This window comes from Lytechinus variegatus, chromosome 5, assembly GCF_018143015.1.
Source record: "Lytechinus variegatus isolate NC3 chromosome 5, Lvar_3.0, whole genome shotgun sequence".
NCBI lineage: Eukaryota > Metazoa > Echinodermata > Echinoidea > Temnopleuroida > Toxopneustidae > Lytechinus > Lytechinus variegatus.
The window spans coordinates 9,480,789-9,502,702 of NC_054744.1; the positions used below are offsets into that span (position 1 = coordinate 9,480,789).

Here is a 21,914-nt window from a genome sequence, read left to right on the forward strand (position 1 = left end):
CGTGCGCTTATCCGTGTTGGTTATCTTCAGTGTGAACATTTTTCAGCGTAGATTTCAAGATTTCACAAAGATCAGTTTATGTACATGTAACTGTACCAAATCTAGATCAACGATGATATAGTGACAATTAAGCCTTGTTTTACAGACTTTCTCGTGAAATCAGTGTTTACTGCAACTACTTTCATTTATCTTTAAAATCTGTGATAGGCCTGAATTGATCATGACAACCATCCAAATTTTGCCAGGGGGTCTCTCAATTCACTCCTTACTTTATTTATAATCCTGAAACTACGCTTTATTTGCATTAATCAGTATTCAGTGCATTATACAGGAATCAAATGAGAATCAGGGTATTGAGGAAAATGAGTGGGATATCCCTATTTATTGTAACGTCCAGTTTGCAGTTACTTTGGCCACCATAACCTCGTTGGTCTTCCACAGATTTCAGATATGCTCAAAAAGGAAAAATATTGTCTCTTTCGGTTCTATTTGTCGAGTTTTTTATGTGCCTTTTGGTGAATGCTTTTGATACCAAAGAATTTTACACTAAAGGCAAAATCATTAAAAGTTTTGTCAAATGATGTTTGCATTTTTTCAGAGAAAATTATTAAAAGATCTCTACTGTATCCAATTATTTACATCCTTTCATTAGCTTTTAAAACCTTTATTTATGTTTCATTCATGAGTAAGTGATAAGTGAGTATCCAGAGAGATTCTGAGTTATCTGACCAATTTCCTTTTGAAATGACGAGAAAATACTACAGGTCTTTATCTATATTTACTTTGATGACTCAATGTTTGATGTCTAATTGCTCCGCCAATTAAATGCTTCCAGAAAACCATTCCATTCTTAGGATGGTCTTTTCTTCTAGTTTTCCAGGGGAAATACAGGGTGTATGTTTTCAAACACGAATCTTGCTTGAACATTTTCATTTTCTAGGCCTTTATGTAGATGAAAGTTTCTATGGAATTGTATAGCAAGCACGGCTAGATTTGTTGAACCCAAAAGCGCACCTGAACAGTTTTGGGATTAAATGATCGCTGTGAAGGTTTATGAAGAGCAAATCTACCCACAATAAGGTGATGTACATTCATAGGCGCAATATCATGCCTCCAACAGAAGACCAAAATATCCATCAAGAATCACCATAAAATATCTTCATGAAATATCTTCATATTACTATTCTTTCTGGGCACATAATTTACATTAATGCATTCTTAAATATTGTACAAGAATATTTAAGTGAGATGAATGGAGCTACAGTATCGCCTCTGTGACAGCGACACAGGCATATGGTAAGCCCTATTAACATTTATTCCCATTGTTTTAATTAAATGATTTTCTATAGTGAAAATATGATAAAAAATTGAATTGTTGGCATAAAAAATAAATTCTTGGTATCAAGAATTAGGAAAAATGTTACAAGGCTTGCCTTATGTCTGCAATGCTGTACATTACTTAATGAAAAGTCACTATCAATAATTAGCACAAGGTCCTATCATGGCAAATAAGTTCCTCTGTAAAGGTGTCAAAGGACTTCCTGGATAGACGTCAAGTCAGCCAGGGATATGTCCATTCACCAAGATTGACATGTAAGCTTGGATTCAATTCTTTCTTTTTTAAATATATAACTTACCGATAGCCTAGAGCTAACCTTGGATTATTTTTTCTCAAAATTTTTCTTTGTTTATTATAAAATGAAGGTGTGACTATTGTGAATAATTAAACAAAAAATGTCGTGCTCCATGTAATTATTTGACAGGAGAAATGAAAACTTACTCTCAAATTTATATGAATTGCAGGTACATTTCTGTTGAAAGAAAAAAATCATCAACATAAAGAAATGTCCTTGAGACTGCACTGCATGCATTATTAGCTGGACTATGAATTTGTTATTTGGGCCAAATCAAGTCCAGGATTTATTTTGATGTATTTGCTTTGATCAGTTTCCTCATGGTATTTATTTGACAGGTAGTTCAATAGACGTACTAAGAAAAAAAACAAATCCACTATTGTCTTGAAGATTCCCTCATATTTTGTCAAAGCTATAAGTAAAATGCAGAATTCTGTCACATATCAATCAATTGTTCTTTGTATAGAGACCTTGTAATTAACTATTTTTACCCTAAGGACATGAGATGGGATTAATTTCAGTCATTTTTTTTCGATCTGTATCAGATCATTAAGTTTATTTCTAGAAGTGGATTTTTACCCCCGCTCCCACTTCTGAAGATTTGGATGGAAATTAGATGTATAAGTTTTTTTATATTGATAATTTTAATATTATTCATCAGGAGCTTTGTTGTATGAACTATGTTATATCTTGTTCATTTCCTCGTTATATTGTATTAATTTATACGCTCATCCTATGGGACATATTATGGTATAACGCCCGGTGTCCATCCGTCTGTCTGTCAGTCCATTAACTTTTCCTTGTTAACGCGATAACTTAAGTTTAATTTAACGTAAGCTCATATTTGGTGTGTGTAATACTAGCATGGATCCCAGGAAGCCTATTGATTTTGAGGTCAGAAGGTCAAAGGAGAAGTCGCCACCTTCCACTTTTCTTGCTTGACCAAGAACTATTTTCTGTGTTACAGGCAGGCGTATTATGTGCTTACCTTAGCGACACCTTTGTTTTATATTGTTTATAGTCATTGGTAGTAATTTAGCCCTATTGAATCTCTTTAAATTTAACTAACATGAAAATCAAACAAAATCGTTCTCTTTAAACAAAAACTAGCAAAGTATTTCGAAATTTCATCATCATTGTCATCATCGTTGTCATCATCGTCATCATCATTGTCATCGTCGTCATTATAATTATATTCAAGTGTTGATTTTTACCCTAGCTGTTAATAAGTTGCAATTGATTTGAATTTTGTCAAGTCCATGTATGTTGAGAATATGGACTGTCAAATAAGATTGATATCCCAGTATTTGGAATTATTCCATCACATTATTAAGCCATGATTCCATCGATTGTAAATAAAGTCCAATAACATCTGACGAAACAGTGCAATTCTTTTTTTTTCCAGTAATGGCATGATTTTTCCATCGGTCTCTGAGTCACTCACTGCAGATTCCTATGGGTGGTATAGCGGAAGAGCTTGATTAAATTGAGTGAATCGTTACGAAGCAATGGGATCCCAATATGTTTTTGATAAACATGGAGATATCACTCATGAGAGATCGTCAGAGCACGGTCGATCAGCGCCGGGGATTTGGGGGTCGGCTGAAGCAAATACAAAAGAAATTCGGACCAAAATACCACCTTGTACCAATCCCGGGGATGTGGAGATATCTGCTGACAGACAGACCTGACTCAAATGAGTCAACAAAATTTGTGCGTTTACATGTACATCTCCATTAAAAAAAACTAGTCAAAATGATTTTTTTACGACTTGATCTGATGGTATTGAGTATTCATAGTGGAGCTCTGCGCCTACACATACTAGAAAAGTTCACTTTTAGGTGTTTTGCGGTCTACGAGCCAGTTAAAAACTTGCAGTTGAATCTGATTTTCACGAAGTATTTATACACCCCAGTAATATCTGGGGCCCGTTTCATAAAGAGTTACAACTGTTGTAACTTTGCCATTATGGCAACTACCATGGCAAAAGGGCTCAGCAGCCAATCAAAATCAAGGTATAATGTCTTATCTGAATGCTTCCTCAAAATATAATTTTCTGACACCTTATGTCTACTCATTCATGTTCTATTTTAAGAGATGGCGGGCTTGTACTTGGCATTGGTGTTTGTCTGAAATCAATTTATTAGATATTTAAGAAGGGAGGAAAAGGAAAATAAAAATGGCACAAAAAGTGACATTGGTCTCTGTATTGTGTCACAACAATCACTCTTATTCCCACACCCACGTGAAGAGAACGGTGAGAAATAAAAAAAAATACAATGATAGTTGAAGGTTTTCACTCCTTTTATTGTCCAAGTTTCTTTTAATACACATAGATATTTGGCAGCAATGGGGGGATTTTATTTTACAAATCTTTACTGATACTGGACATGTTGGCCATATTCTGAAGTCTAGTTTGATATAGACCACGGTCTAACTCTGGCTATAGTTATGGGAAGCCAAAAACAAAAAATTCTTATGATATTGTATGTTTACTATTTCATTTCCCCTTTTCATGATGAAGAAAAGAAATTCAGTTGTCTTTCCCAAACAGCTATGAATTATTTCAGAAATTTATGCCACTATTGGTTTTCCATAGTTAAACCACAAATAAACCAAAAAATAATTTAAACCCCAGTTTTGAAACTACTGCCAATAATCCTCAAGGCGCAAGTTTATTGGAATATTTAAGAAAATGCGTGGAATTAATTTTGGTTAAACCATCAGAAGATTTTATAAGGAGCACCAGAAGATATGAGATTCTCTTTGTTCTTTAAATTTTTTTTGTAGCCCATAAATGAAGTTCTTCATTGATCTGCCTCAAATAGGCAACAAAGGCAATGAATAATGCAAGGTGGGCTTGCATGTAAATGTATACTTCCTCACTGCACGCCCAGAGCAATGGGATCTCCAACTGAAGCTGTAATTTCAGCACTAATTATATCCAAACAAGGGAAAAGTAGAGGGTAGCCCCCGATTGGGAGTAGGAAGCTAGCGGGAGGAAGAAGCGTAAATGGAAGAAAGTGTCTTGGACATCGGGGTAATTTCATTCCCGACAGGATATTACGCATCACAGAGTGGAACCGAGGGAGCGCTCGCAAATGAGGAAAGGCGATGTGGGTATCCAGGGGCCCGTCTTACAAAGAGTTGCGATTGATCTGATCTATCGCAACTATGGAAAGCCAGCAACGTCAACATCTAAAATACATGTTTGTTCAAAATAATTACTAGAAATCATGTATATTCATACATTATCTGTTTTCTCAACAATTCAGTATGTTTCTTTTTGTTATCATAGGACATCAAACAAATCTCCGAAAGAAAAAAGAATGACATGGTTGGATTTCCATAGAGTTACGATTGATTGGATCAATCGTAACTCTTTGTACGACGGGGTTCCTGATTTTTTTTTTTTTATTAATCTGTTGCTCAGTTGCCTCGGGTGTATACTCTTAATTTCTGTAACTGAATATGTTAATGGGAGTGAGTCACTCAATTCCAGAAACCTTCTTTTCAGGCAATCTTTATGATTGTATTTATGAATCTTCCTCTTCTTTTTGTATTGAATATTTAAACCTATCTGATTGAAGACCAGGCTGGATTCGGTTATGAATTGATTTGAGATTTAAGCAGCTACCCATGTAGACCTGTATGATTGGAGTGAAAAGTTTATGTACAAAAGGCAATTCCAGTCAAAGTATTCACTCATCAAAATGAGTATTATTCTGAAATATTAGAGCTATTACAATGACTTTAGTATCAAAAGAATCATTATCCTACTTCATCTGACACATATGTCACTATAAAGGTAATTAATGAGTTTATCATCATAACATTTTAATGTTAAGCAGGGCTTGCTGGGAGAACAGTTTTTAAGGTAAAATATGACATTATTGTTATTATTATCCAGGATTCTTTGAAACAATGTCACCTCTCCTACTGTTTGTTGTAATAATGAATGTGAAGAAGGGATCCGTGAGGAAGACGGAAAAGAGAATTGATGCACCATCAGCGAGCAATTTCAAATCAAACCTCAAATCATCAATTTAATTCATAACATGTACATCATTGGTCTTTATAAAAGCACAGGATCCTTTCTGTGCTCTTTCCTGTCTCAACTTACTTACTTTCTTCTCTTTGTGATCATGTGTCTACTCCCAGCCTCATTATCACAATCACAAGAATAGAAAACTTGCGGCGAGCCGATTTCGCGGAAGGAAGACCTTGCACATCCCGAGTTGCTCTTGAGCTCATCCCACACCGCTGTCGGGTGACGGAAGGCACTTCTAAATATGCAAATTGCCTGCGTCATTACCACTTGGAGTGACTTGATTAGGGTGTGGAGTGTGTTTGAAGGCTCTTATCCTTATTTAAAGAAAAGGAATATAGAAAGTGACTTCATGCATAATGAGAGGATGTAATGTAGCGAGCTCGTCATACAACAAAGAACATAGAGAGAGTTAAGAATCATCATCTGTCATATGTTCTGTATTATCTGTTCTGCTGGCCTTGCCACTGTCCCTAAGTTTTTGCTTTCAGTTGTTACCCCCAGCTGGTCATTATGATTTAACCAAAACATTAACATTGAAAACAAAGACAAAAGAATGCTCAGCCAAAAAATATGAGAAGCAGAATCCTAATTCAAGGCCTCTTGTAATTCAAAATGTAGCATAAGAAATGAAATTAGAAAAAAAAATATAATGCCATGTACATTGTTGAAAGCATGCAGCATATTGCTGTCTTTATTTTTTTTATTCCTATATTCAACCCAACAAAAGAAAGCATTGGATTTTCCATGGCGTTATTTTGCCTTGGACCCCATGGTCCGTGGTTTAACACCCTTTTTGGTTTTATGTAACGTATGAAAAGCAGTTTTCAAAGACTTTTAGTTTAACCATGTTAGCATTTTTCTGAGGGTTGTAAAAAGAAACCATTTGAACAACGGAACTTAATGCAAAAAAAAAATTAAAAACTATGTTCGTAATGAGATTTTTCTTTTTTGTGAAGAAGCACTTCCTGGAAGCCATAAAAGATATAAAGCCCAGGAAAAGATGGGGGAAGATTGGTGTAGGCAATGTCGATTGTTTTTATCGGTCAAGAAAAGATGTGGTTTCAGAGTGAAGTGTCCCTCATGGCTGAATATCAGAGATCTTGTGTCTTGTTAACCATCACTTTATGATGTTGAGGAGGAGGAGGAGGAAGAAGATGATGGTGATGATGGTGATGATGATGATGATGGTGTGATGGTGATGGAGATGATGATGATGAGGGTGATGATGATGATGGTGGAGATTGTGATAATGATGATGATAGTAATGATGATGATTGTGGTGGTGGTAGTGATGGTGATGATGGTGATAATGATGGTGATTGTGGTGTTGATTGTGATGATTTTGGTGATGATGATGATGATGGTGGTGGTGGTGGTGGTGGAGATTGTGATGATGATGGATGGTGGTGGTGGAGATTGTGATGATGATGATAGCGATGATGACGATGATGATGGTGATGGTGATGATTACAAAATACGAGAAAATGAACTACATATTGCCATTGTGATTTCACAATTTATTTTCCATGAGTATTTGTGGTTGGATCGATGGACTTAAGTTCATCAGGGAATAAGAGTGGCCCATGTCAGCATAAAAAAGATAGGAAAGATCAGATTTTCTCCAAGATTTTAACTTACCCCAAGTGCAAAAGGAGTTTGATCTTTCTCCCGGTTTAATACTCTTTCATATTTGACTAAAATAAAATTCCTTTTCATATACTTTGGTTATATAATGTACATGTATTGAAGCTATTAAACCAAGAATCCATGAAACGAACATACTTATCTTTTCATTCAGCGGGTGAACAAGCATAAGGGAAACAAGAAAAGACTCCTAGCTGCATGTGCAGAAAATCTATGGCATAATGGAGCATGAATTTATTTCGCTCTCGGTATATGAGGGGATCGACCAAAAATAACACAGCATAACAAATTATTGGAACAAGGAAAAGAAAATAGAAGACATGTTCATTCAGAAGGGATGGGAGGGGGTGGGGGGCACAAGGTACTTGGGGTTATTCAGGAGGATGAGAGATAGATAGATGCCTCGCTGTGCATAATCGAGCCGAGATTTATCTTGCTGTGCTCTAAGAAATTGCCATAGGATATGGTACTAACACAATGGAAAGAACGTGTGTGTATGGCGTGTGTGTCTTTTTTTTTTAGCACTGCTGAGTAGCAGTGCTGTGAGAGCAGTAGGATGCATAGCTCATTTTACTGTCTGACCTATGAAGCGACAAGACCTCTGTGTTGGATTGCAGTTGGGAAGATCCGTTGTTGGAATCGGATTCATTCACATCATCTTCATTCTAATTACCAGACTGTAGCGTTGGACATTGAAAGCTTTGATGCCCCGTGTCTCAGCTTGTTGCTATTCTGCTTCATCCGTCTTGCGTATTTCACATTTCAACATTGTGTTGTCTCTTATGCCCATATCAACTGACTCCTGTACCTTACGGGTTGGGAGCTGATCGGAATATCATTATCATATGATTGCTGAGTGTTCCGTTGGCTGCTTGTTGCCATCTGTGGACGGCTTTTATCTGGATCTTACATCGGCATTCATGAAAGCATTGACATTCTCCTGCATTGATCACTGATACTAAGTCGATGATCATGGTTAATTTAAGGCAATAGATTTGAAAACATTTCTCTTTGGCATATGATTACATTAGAGACGTTTACCCGTAATGCCATCGAAAGCAAGAAGTGGGCGCATCATGAATGCTCTTTTGAAAAAGCTGTCCTTTGGGACTCGCGTTAGCACTTCATTGGTGAGTGATGTCTCTGAGGTAAGGAGGTTACAACATGGATTTGTATGATATGAAGGCTTCATGTTACATTTAATATGTCTGCTGTATAGATTCGAGTGAAGGATTGAGTCGGCCTGTATTTTTACACTCAATCGAGCTACACGAAGACAGTCTGAGGCGTTTCATAGAGCTATTCTTAAGCTGCTATTGATTTTTTTATGAATTAAAAGGCAGAATGTGTTAATTTTAGTCATGATTATTGTTAAGGTTGAAATATAGGCCTACAGTTGCTTCATATTTCTTACTGCAAGAAATTATACATTTTTGTGCGAAGTATGTTATTTGCCAGTTTATGAAACGATTTTAACCTGTTAGTTTGATCATTTATTTTCCATAATCATATAAAAACAGTTCATTACAATGCAAATCAAATACATGCAATAATATACATTCATAAAACTGAAATACATCTGAAGTGTTTACAGTTCAATGCCTTTCAATGAAAACAAGAAAAGGTGATACATGCTAAATTATTTGAAAATGAAAAAAAGGAAACTAAAATAAGGCCATGTGGCCCTTTAAAATAAGTTCCCTTATATGAATATCTAATACAATGAAATAATGTGTTACTGAGAAGAAAGGTTACAAAAACGAAACAAAAATGAAATGTGTTAGAGGAACATCGACAAAAAAATATGGCAATACATGCAACCTGTTGACTACTTAAGGTTTTGAATTCCCATAGAATTGCTACAGGACCACCTTGTACCTACATTCAACAGGTAAATTTTGAAATAGAAAAAATACCTGGGGGCACAGGGCAAATTCACCCCAGAAATGCCCCCCCCCAATTCAGCCCTGGAAAACTAATAAAGACCCCCTGAAATTCACATATGGTCTAATATAAACTGTAATACATTTTAGCAAATTTGGGCTGATGAGCTCAAAAGTACCAGTAGCCCCCCAAAAAGAATTCTCAATATTTTCCCTTTTGTGAAAATTTGTTTGAATATACAAGGAAATACAAATTGACCCATACGATGACACTTTATCTTTCTTAAAAGTCCTGTACATTTTGATAGAAATTGTCTCTTCATTCTGTAATTGATACACATGATACCTCATGCACATTTTGTTGGAAGGTCTGTGATTTGAGCCATTTGATAACAATTCAATCATGAAAATATATACCATTGATTCCGTTATTTTTATAATCATGTCATATTTCTTTAGGTTGAATATTATCCCATTAAAGTCAAAGCAATTTTTGAATACTGGATTATGCAAATTATGTGTTAAAAACATGCCTCTTTTATCTTTTTTTTTTAACCTGGGCAAAGTTATTGGTAGTTCCAAACTTTGAATAACCATGATCAATGAAATGAAAATAAAAATCCATATTTCATTTTTCGAAATAGAAATTTGAAATAGATATACTAAAAAAAGTCATTTTGCCCAATTTTTTGTTGGCCTAGCAGCCACTGTGCATCTCGAGATCGATGTTACTCTATCCCTTAAAACACCAAACAGGGTAGCAACAACTCTCATTAAAGGGGAAGTTCACCCTGAAGAAAACTTTGTTGCAAAAATAGCAGAAAAAATAGTAAACAATACTGGTGAAGGTTTGAGGAAAATCCGTTAAAGAGTAAGAGAGTTATTAGAGTTCAAAGTTTTGGATTTGTGACGTCATAAACGAGAGCTGCCCCATGTGTTATGTAATATAAATGCATTAATTTCAAATTTTGCATGGTTCCTGATGACTTAATTTTGTTTTCTATTCATGATCGGGTGTGAAATGATTTGTCTATTGATATACAAAAGGTACAGTGAAATCCATTTTCAATTTTCTGAGAAAACGACATTTCATTGATTTTTCTATGTAGGAGTGCTGCTCGCATATGACGTCACAAATCAAATAATTGAAATTCTAATAACTTTTTAATTATTTGATGAATTTTTCTCAAACCTTCAGCAATATTTTTTTTAGTTTTTCTGCTATTTTTACAATAAAGTTTTTGTCAGGGTGAACTTCCCCTTTAACATCGTTTGGCTCTGATGCAGCGGGGGCTTGAACTCCTAAGCTCCCAGTTGTGAGACGGATGATTTGTCAACTGAGCCAACGAACTGGTATAATACAATTTTGAAGATTGATTTTAAAGAGCAATAGTGCTCGTTGAATCAAGTAACTTCTTGGAAGTACATAAAGTCGTTGAAAAAAGTACAGTGTACCCTTATAAGAACTACAGATTCTGAAATATTTTATACTTACATTAATTTTTTTTGTATTCTCTTCCCATTTCTTTTCTTTTTTACGTATTATTCAAGGTAACCCTGGTAAGTGCTGAAAGACTATGTCGATACCTCCCTGCCACCTCGCTACCCAAAGACCTCGGTGGAACGGCAGATGTCAAACACCTAGACTGGCTCAACTCGTGTCTGGACCAAAACAGCGATAAGAACCGCAACTCACGGGACCTCAGTGACTCCCTAGTGGATACTCCAGAGGCCTTGGAGGCCAACCAGAAAGCAGTAGAACTGTACGCCCCAGAGAGGATCGATAGGATTTCAGATATAGACTCCCCTTCGGCTGGATTCTTAGTGGACATTAGCCATAGAGGTAGTACGGACAGTCTGCAGTCGAGCCACAGTGGCACGCTGTCGGACCCCATACGTGGCAGCATTGAGGACATGAAAACAAATTGTAGTAGTAGTGACAGCGCCAACGGTACAGGTAACGGTCAACTCATCACGGACTCCAGGGGCAATGGCTCCTTAAAAGACCACATGTTTTGCGAAATGGATGAGGAGAAGATCCAAAAGGACGCTAAGGAAAAACACGAAATGGAAATTGTCGAGAAGGACGGAGACAGCGACGGGATCCCGGAGGGTCCGCCGCCCAAACCACCCCGTCCCCGACCCAACGATTCACCACCCCCGGTTCCAGATCGAAAGGATCTACCTGTTTTCTCTGCCACGGAATCGGTGCATCAGCCAACGGATAGCGGCATGGACATAGAGGCCTTGGTATCCTATATCCTCAATATGAGGCAAAGTGGTATTTATAAGGAGTATGCAGCTATCCGAGCCGAACCACCAGCAGGAACATTCTATGCATCAAAGTAAGTACTTGCTCTATCATCTTCTCATGCCATTTATCATGAAGTATCATTTAACATCAAACTTTCATTTAAAAAAAAAATCTGATGATATATGATAAGAACCAAATTTGTTATGCACACATATCCACTTCCAAGGAATTCTCAAGGTGCCTGATGATTCAACACAAGAAATCATACATAAATGGAAAATATGAAGTCATCCTTGAAACAAGATAACACTGTAATTCCTAGAAAGAGGGAGTTTACCAGCGTTTTAAACAGAAATTATTAAACATTAAGATAAATTTTCAAGTTTCTTTGGAATGACAAAAGATTTGAAAACTCTGGATAATTCAGATGGCATTTATGTATTAAACAAGGTTACTTCTAAATCAGAATTTGTCATTGTTTGCATCATCAATCAGGATGAATATATTGTAAACCTTATTTTTTCAAAATTGTAGTTTTTGTTCCAATGTTCATAGATGGTGACCCACTCACATGATAAACTTCAAGAGCAGTTGCTCTGTTCTCAGTAAAGAGGAAAGGGAGAAAAGGGAAAGGAGATAAAGGAAAGGAGGGAAGAAGAAAGAGGAAAGGGGAGGGGGGAAATGTCAGGAGGAGAGGGAGCTAATGGGATAGAGAGAAGAACAGGAAAGGAAGAGAAGTGAAGGGAGAGAAGGGGATAATGTAGGAATGGAGGGAGACAAGCAGAGAGAGAGGCATAAATTGGGTGGGAAAGTATTTCGTAAGTAAATTGATACAAGTAAAGATTATCAAGAAAGGAAATTACATATGCATTGCCGATGTAGTTGTGACTGGAGAAAGGAAAGAAGAACAACCCAAGGTATGGAAGAAAACCTACAGTTTGATAATTTATGTACACATGTATTATACAAGCATATAACAAATATCATATTGGATATAAACGGAGTGAAGTGACACATTAAGAGTCATGGGCGAGGTGGATTTACTAAAAAACTCCAGCGATTGAAGATATTTCAGGCATCCCGTGGGATCATCTTTTTCTGCTGTAAGGGAAAAAAAAAATTGAGGGGGAGAAATAGGAACTGTTGAATTAAACTAACTGGAAATATCAAGGAGTAGTACGTTAGGGCAATGCATATCTTGGTGGATATTTGAAGGCTGGTATTGATTTGTCTGTTGCGAGTTCAGAAAGTTTTATTGGCCCCCATCTGGAAATAGTATAACTGTAGTCAATATAATCTACACGCACTATATTATTCATCTTGTGATTGAAACCAGTTAAACCTAGTCATCATCATCATGTTGCACTATAAAAAGGTACAATTTAGAGGTTTCTGCAGTATCTCGTGAAATTATGGATTATCATTATTGGGATTCTTCTATTAAAGGATGTGCATGTATATCATGTGATAGGTGGCTGGTGGATGATGAAGCAAATCTTTACATGGCATTCTCTCCTCTGTGTTCGTTGTAGATTTCATAATATTTGGAGTTGCCACTTTCAATAAAAAAAAAAAAATGCTGCACATTATTTAGTAAGCCCCAAATAAGGATGTGAAACATGACCAGTGAAAATATCCCTGTCCACATAATTACTGATAAATGATTTCCTCCTAACTATAGATCATAATTCAAATTGAAAAAAAAAGTACAGCGTGTCCCCCCAAAATGATGGTCATCTGTCTTTCTGTTCTCCGAGTGACTTTTGAAGATAGATTGTTAGTCTTTGAGGTCGGTGAAAGAACCAATGCAGTCATCACTGTCTTTTGTGCCAGCATGCTCTGCAGAACAGCAGGACATACTGCTCAACTATTCGGTTTTGATTTTATTATTTCTATCTGTCATATTGTTTTATTCATGCAGAGATCATGATTTTTTAAATCAGCTGTCTCGTTCCCAATGGTGGGAATTTGGAGGATGCTCTCAAGGTGTGTTTATACAGTAAGATTTGTATCTACACACTTCGGTAAAAATGAGCACTGTGGCTTGCAAATAGTGATTGTTTATAATGATAATAAACAGTTCTTGTACAGCACATATTACATTATGATTATGAAATCTCTATGCGCTTCCAAAGGACTTGGTTATTGTTACTGCGGCTTTAGCTTTGCGGGGGGTAATTACTTGATAGCGCACACGCATTTCAAGGAATTAATTCCTGCACCAGGTACCCGTTTACCTCACCTGGGTTGAGTGCAGCGCAATGTGGATAAATTCCTTGCTGAGTTTATGAGAGTTGTGATCAACATTGATAAGCTTGCTGGAGTGTTCATTCTACTACTAGGGTTGCAGTTGAGAGAAGTTTGGTTAGTGTAATTCTTATCAATAACACACTTGAAGGCAAATCGTTTACATGCCACATCAGGGGGCGTAACACAAAGCTTAGCATTCATCGTAGAACTTCTTTTTACGTTTGATTGCATTGACAAAAATGTACAATCAGTCTTGAAAATCAAGCATACGATTAATCGCTAAGCTTTGTGTTATGAGACCCAGGGGCATGTTGGACAAAAATTTTTGTTTGATTACAACTAACAAAATCAAGCCCAAGTCCCCAATAAATCCTAATGTGAAGCATTTTAATACTGGCATTATTTCATTTTGTGGGTAATTATTGCATCTATGCTTCCTCGGAAACTGTGTTATCAGATATACATCTATATCACATTTTTATAGGCATTGAACGGAAATTGTAATTAAAAAATGAAAGAAAATTTAACCGTTTTATCAAAAAATATATATATATTTTTAAATCAGAAAGGATACGCCCATGTATTATGATTAAGTGTTTCAACATGAATGTTCTGGCTTCTGAAATTTATTATAATAACATGCTTTTCACACTGCACATATTTTCCGTAACCCTGGGAAATGGGGGGGTTAAGGGGGGGGGGCTTACCAATTTCCCGGGGTTAAGCTCAGCCCACTTTGTTTTCACACTATGTTTTAGCAAAGTAGGCTAGTACGGTACTATCTGGCCCTGCACAAAAGGAAAAGTGGGGCTAAGCATTAGGCAATCACAGAAATTGAAATTTCACATTAATCACGCTCTGTGTAGCAAAATCATCAATATTCATAAGCGGTGCGATAATCCACAGTCAAGGCGTTAAACCCTAAGCAAATACTACAGGGTTAAGAAAGTCAGTGTGAAACCCCCCAAAAGATATTATGGGGTTAAGGATAGTGTGGGGTTAAGGATAGTATGGGGTTAAGGAAATGCAGTGTGAAAAGCATATAGCAAACTTGTCTCCACCAGGTAGTCAGTAAAGCGTCTCTCATACCTTGGTCACATTTGCTCTACGGCGGCCGTACGGCGAGTAAAAAAACAGCCATTTTATTAATTCTAAATCAAACCACCTTTATGTAGTTGGTACAAATAATGTTAAAACGGCTGTTTTCGACTCGCCGTACGGCCGCCGTAGAGCAAATGTGACCAAGGTATAAAGGATTCATTAGTGGATGAGGTCTGTAAAAATAGTAAATATTTTTCAGAAGACTTTGTCTGCATTCTCTTCAGTTGCGTACAAAAAAAATGAAAAGAAAAGAAAGATAGACATTTCTACCAACTCTCACTGCTTCCTGATTATGGTAACCATGGTTGAATGGAAGTAGAAAAGAGTTTATAAGTGGTTGTTATTAGATGTTTGGGGTATATTTAGTCGGCAGAGAGTTGATTAAAGTTGATAGAGGCATGCCTCATTTGAAATAAGACAGTACCTCCCTAATAAATCAGTTTTCCCATTAGAATTTGATTGAAAAGAATTATTTAGAATCCTATGCACTTCTTAGTATGCCCACTTGAATTATACAATTTGGAATAATTCTAAATAAATAAGACCGCCCCCGCAATGAGTTCTGTGTGTCTTTGCGGTATGTAGCCGGTTCACTACTCTTTGAGTGGGTTCAGAAAGATTACCGAGAAAGAGCTTGCAACAAGTTCTTGATGACAGGTCGTAGCAGGGGAAGGTTCCGGCAAACTTTTGAACTTGTTGAGTGGGCTGAACTCAGTATGAATCATGCGTTCACACCAATGGCTGGTGTCCCAGACCCTGCGCAGACCTGCCCGTACGGAGGAGAGTTTGTTGTTTTGTTTCCTGAGCTTGAGGCTTGTTGTCGAGCTCAAGGTCCCCTCGTCTTCCTGCCCGGGGTGTCTTTAAAGCCTACGTACTCCGGTTTGGTCCTGATAAAGAGATCATGTAAAGTTCGCCAAAGTGATGTTGTAACCAACTCGATGGATTAGGGAAGTGGACTGATGGTTACGATGGAATCTGCCTTTGTTGACGGTGACATTTCCTCTTTCCTCACATCTTTTTTCCAAGTAATAAAAGTATCTGTCGGAGGTTGTTTATTTTAAAACCTTTTTGGGGGTTAGAGGAAAAGATGTCTATTATACATAATAATAATGATTACAATATACATGTGTGTACTGGATATTTATATATACTTTATCAGAAGTTTCTATGCACCGTATAGTAATGCAGCATAATTACCCTGACTTCAGCAGAGCAGCTGTTATGTGCTCTGTGTTTAAAGTAAAGTCCTACCAGGTACCGTTCACCTTACGTGGGTTGAGCGTGCACAGCACAATGTATGTAAATATCTTGCTGAAGGAAAATGCGCCATCACTTGGAATTGAACCCACGTCCATCAGATTGAAAGACGAGGGTCATGACCACTATACCACGAGGCCTCCACATAGGAATGATCCAATAATGTTAATTGAGGGCACTGTGGAGAATTACATGCACAAGGTACCTTTGAAACAGTTCTTAACACGTAAACCACAATTAAAGTGAAAATTACCATAGTAACAGACAAAACTTTCAACTGTTTCAGTGTATGACAAAAATATAACTGGGAATCTATACTGAATTATGAATGAAGAGGTCATTTTAAATAGATTTATTTTGTGTTTTTGTAAATCTTTTCAAATAGCCTGTAAGATGGGATTCCAGTCCCAGATACGTGGCATTAACTTGTCGGAAGGCATCTATTGCAGTGGTGGTTTGTGTGACTCAATGTTGACACGTGCGTAAGCTGAGCATACAGATGGAATAATCAAATTGCAGAGAACTAGATCAGTGTAATGCCAAACCAGTTCAGCTGGTCCATCTGTCGTTGTGGCTCTCTCCAGAGTGAGCGTCTCCAGGCTGTCAAGGGTGTCCCTGTGTCCTCTGGCTGTAGGATTCCTGAGAGGTTTGGTTGATTGCAAATGGGGGGGGGGGTGGATGACTCGCCCCCTCCCTACGTTTCAGTTTCAGAGAAATTGTCCTGATGTACTTGTATCCATGACATGGACAGGTGACCTGGCGCACTGCCGCCTATCATGTCAGGTTCACATTGCTGTCTGCCATTGCTGGGTTCACACTGCCGCCTACCATTTTGGGTTCACACTGCCGCCTACCATGTTGGGTTCACACTGCTGCCTACCACGTTGGGTTCACACTGCTGCCTACCACGTTGGGTTCACACCGCCTACCATGTTGGGTTCACACTGCTGCTTGCCATGTTGGTGTCACACTGTCTCCCTCTAGATATCTTCTGTTTGTTTTTTTTAACATGCAGAGATCAGTAAGAAAAACACACACATTGGAAAGAAAATAAAATAATAGTTGATAATTGTTATTCAGGAAGTTTTCGGCAACAGGCTTTCACAGGTTTTTTTATTTCTTTATCTGGAATTGCCAGTACCAGCTGCTTAGAAATGTTGTTAGCGCTAAACGATGCAATGACAGAGGCTCCGGTTACAAACTGGTAATACCGCAGCAATGTCTGAACAACACTTTGAATCAACGTTTGACATCACAATCTGAAAGATAAGATTGGGGCCTACTGTTTATGCTAACAACGTTTCTGTGCGGCTGGTACAGGTTGTTGTGTGGTTGATGAAATGTGTTCACATTCTCAATGATAATAAACCAAAGGCTCTCAAGAGCTGGGTGATGCGTTCAGTAGATCTTTGGAATTCTATTCCTGCAGTCAACATGAACAAGGTACCTCCTCTTGGTGTAATGTTTGCTTTTTAAAACAGTGTTTGGACAGTGTGAACATTCTTCCTGCAATGTCTTTGTATTCCATTGAGGTATGAATCAGAAAGAATCCCTTGATGATCATGCCCGTAAACAAAGGATTAATCATTATTCCTCTCTTTTGGAGCCAGAATATGGACTTCTGTCATAAAACCCACATGGGGTGTGTGTGATTTCTGTATGCTAATATGACGAGGTGACTTGAGCGATCAATTCTGCATCTGCAGCAGGGGCTTCTTTTGGGTACTATTTGTGTCATTGTCATTTTGTCAGTTGAATGAGTGAATGTGTCCATCCCCAAGGGCCATCATTCAAACACCAATGTAATCTGTAATTCAAATGTCCAGGGAGAGCGCTAGGCTTTCCATCATTGACTGAGTGAGTGACATATGATAATTCAGTCAGCTTGGTGAGTCATTCCTTCATGTAGCTCGAAGCTCGACTGCTTTCAAGAACCTTTACTTACCCTAATTTTGTTTTCTTTTTTTAACATTTAGTTTAACTAGTTTGCAACCCCTTAAGTTGAGAGAAGTGGTATCATAATGCCCTATACATGGAAGGCTACAATGCAAGTCAGTAAACTCATATAAGATTGAGTAGACCATACAAAGGTGGGTGCGTTGTGGTCTAGTGGTTCTGATTCTCGTCTTTCAAACAGAGGGTCATAGGTTCGAATCCTAGCCATAGCATGTTTTCCTTCAGCAAGAAATTTATCCACACTGCTGCACTCGACCCAGGTGAGGTGAATGGGTACCCGGCAGGATTAATTCCTTGAATGCACCAAGCGACTTTAGCAGCTGGAGCTACAGCCGGGGTAATATATAGTGCGCCATTGAGTAGGCAACTAGATAATTCGGCCCCTCATAAATAATATTATTATTATAAAAATCCAGTCTGACTTTACATGACGGGGATTTGTGCACAGAAGGTTGCAATATGCATTTTGTATTTGTGCTAGTCTTGTGACAAGACCTACTTGTTGATCAAAGTTTCAATCAGGGTCTGTGCCTGCAGACTAGATTCAAAGTCAAAGTTTTGTTCAAGCAAATTTGCATCCTATACGAAAAGAAACCTCCTTCAAAGTAAAAATATTAAAATTGAAATCCTGTGCATTGAAAGGCAATTTTTTTTATCGAACTTCACATGTTAAAATTTTTTTGTATGGTCTACTCAATCTTATATTGAGTTTACTGACTTGCATTGTAGCCTTTCATGTATAGGGCATTATGGCCCACTCTCCAGTTCGACCCATTATGTGTCTGCAGTACCTGGGTAGTACGATGGGCTATGGCCAGCCAGGCTTGAAATAAGGGAGAATCATTGTTGATGAAAGATGACTTGAATGCTATACTGCAACCATGCCTTGTATCTTTTTGATTTAGGTACTGTACATGTAGGCTTCACATTTGTGATTCTTGTTAGTAGAGCATACATTAGCTTGGATGCACCCGGTACCCTAAGATGCTACGTGCGAGTGTGTTTGTGTGTGCGAGAAAGGAGAGATATATAATGTAAAGGTATTAACATGTGGGTGTATGTGAGAGAGAGAGAGAAAGACAGAGTGAAAGAAAGAGGTATTGGGAGAGAAAGAGGCAGACAGAGAGTGAAATAAGAGAGAAAGAGAATCTGCACACTTCAAACCTTGTGAATATTTGATTGCAAGAAATCCATTATGAATGCATACTGGTTTATATTCGCGACTGAAGACATGGCTACATGTGCTAGCCTCCCGGGCCTTCCTGGATGCATGTCAAGTGAAACAAGATACCAACATGTTATTGAGGGCAACTATCCTCAATGATAGTGAAAAAGTGGAGTACATGTGGACCCTGTTTCACGAGGAGTTGCAATCGATCCAATCATTAGCTGTTATGGTAAACTACCTTTAATAGCGACTCCATCATCTAGACTGCTTGTTCAAAGTGTTCTCTGAAAGGCTATGTATACCCAGGTCTATGTCCACACAGGTTATTCTCTTTGTCCGGACAAAACAACAATTTCAGGAACTTTCTGATCTATGTTTTACCATTATTTCTTCTCATGTATTTGATGCATATATTTTGAGAAAATGCAGATTAAATAAATTATGATTTTATCTATTGAAGTGTCCGGAAATCTTCTAACCCCCTCCCCTCCTTTTTATAGTCGCACATGCATGACTGCCTGGACGTTGTTCTTCTCTAAATTTCCAAAGAAATTACGTGAATTTCCTATGAGAATTATGTCATTGATGAATTTCCAAAGTTGTGATTGATTGGGTCGATCACAACTCTTTGATTACTGGGTTCGGCTTATTAGCATGCATAGCTTTGTGGAAGAGGGGATGAAGGAGATGAAACATATTAAAAAGTGGATGTGTGGGAGAATTGACCAGTAAGCATGCAGAATACAGCTATTGTGGTATTTGAGGTGCATGATGGGAAATGTGCAATTGGAGCTGGATGTCACTGACCGACAAATTGAGCAAATTTTCTCATTACGCATGGCCCCAATCATTACACGTCTGTGCGATCGCATTAAGAGGTTTCTCATTGATCACAGTAGATTTACACATGATAGGCAAGTGCTAGTCAGTCCTTTGCCGGATCATTGATGGCTTTCTCATTCAATACTTGTCTTATCTGGGGAGCCCTCTCCTCGATTTTCTTTATCTCCTAAAGAAACTCATTCAAAGTGTATGCTGTGTCTGTCTAGCCGATGAAATCTCTACGACTTGAAACCTTTGATCACCTCTTGCCATCATCAAAAGGTCAATTCCAAAAGCAGTTCTGACCAATGTATAACTATAAGTAGTATCCAGGCACCTGTAGTCTGTTGCTACAGACCAGTTTATAACGAGGTATAGTTTGATTCATTTGTAATACATCTAGGTGCCTATAATCTGGATTCATTTTGTGTGTCAATTGGTCCAGTACATGTTCTCATGTACGTCCTTGAACTAGTGTAGTGGAAGCCAGTGTTAAGTGGTAACTACTTGTAATGGGAATGCTCGAAGTGGTCTTGGAAGCATTCATAAGTTGTCTTCCAAGCCAGTTTGGAAAACCAAGGATCTCAGCGAATGTCTGTTCAGACGGCTCACAGAGGCTGCTCCCCCCCCCCCTGGTTTTATTGCCTTATTGAGGAATAGCACCCGTATTCTGATGGGGATTTAAAAAGCAATAGTGTCTGCTGGTGTCGGGGATGGGGATCACAAATGACCAAGAAGACAATTCACAGCTCCCAGGTATGACCAATAATAGGTCATTATAAGGGCAGTGATGTCATGCAGGTCTTATGACATGGCATCCTTGGAATCATTATTTGGAGGCATCAGCAGGTGTAGTCAGACCGCCTCAATCACCAGAGTACCCTTTAAACTGCGAAAACCTTTTCAGGCTCGAAAGTACCCAATAATTTTTTTCTGCATTCATTATGACCCGAAGAAGACCCTTTCAGGCGATGTTCTCAAAGTCACGAGCATGCACAGTATGGCATGGTGAGGAATTCAAAATCGCTAGCTCAGCAGCAACCTAAGGTGCCCTCACCCAATTACATGCTAGGCATAACAATATCCTGTAATTTGCATTCACACTGCCAAAATACCTGCTACCTTGGGCAAACCCACACGTAAGTTCTCATCATTTTGACAAGTACTAATTAGAGGGTATTTTCTTTCAGGGATATTACACGGTGTTTGTTTTCACACTGCCAAAATTACCTGGTATTTTCCGATCAGGGCAGATTTCCTGATCAGAAAGTACCTAGAACTGACAAACTTCGGGGCGGTCTGAAAACACCTGACAAGGCTCTTTCATTCCCTGGTTTGCACTTCAAACAAGTGTCTCGGCAATCCGGACAGGTGACTCTCTGAGGTGTCTCATCAACGATGACAGACAGACCCTTGTTGTTTAACCACAGGTGCTAACTCAACTGTTTTCCAGACTAATGCCCTTTGTTACTTGATTAACCTTTTGGGGATTTCCCCCCCTGTATGTATGATCCATGATTTATTTCCCCCCAAGGTCATTGATCTACTTTGGGTTATTTTACACCCCTCCTTTATAATCTTGTGTTGTCTATTCCATGTATCATGGGACATAGAAATGTGTATCATGGATGTATATTCTCTTCAGGATTATTCTTTGAATTTGGTCTTTCATATTGTTTATTTCCACTAATTTAGCAAACCTTAGATGGTGTTTGACAAAGTTCTTTCTAAAGTTACACACAACTTCACAAATCCCTTGATTATATTCTTAGATGCTAAGTCAGCTATTTACTTGATTTAGCAGAAGAAAGGATTACCAGGGTCCAGTAACACAAAGGTTAGCGATTGATCGTGCGCTGGAAATTTACGTTTGATTGTACATTGTAGTCAATGC

General features: G+C 38.0%; 1 protein-coding gene across 3 annotated transcripts in view; it reads left to right on the forward strand.

Annotated features, from left to right (window-relative positions):
- The window catches only part of LOC121415222 (tyrosine-protein phosphatase non-receptor type 9-like), a 65,210-nt gene that overhangs the window by 38,498 nt on the left and 4,798 nt on the right, over nt 1-21,914 (forward strand). For 2 of the 3 annotated variants that reach the window (XM_041608393.1, XM_041608394.1), the window contains one exon: nt 10,764-11,557. In XM_041608393.1, the coding sequence (XP_041464327.1) occupies nt 10,764-11,557 (794 nt within the window). Of the gene's footprint in view, nt 1-7,944; nt 8,478-10,763; nt 11,558-21,914 lie in introns of those variants that run through there. The other variant, XM_041608395.1, reaches the window with a different exon arrangement.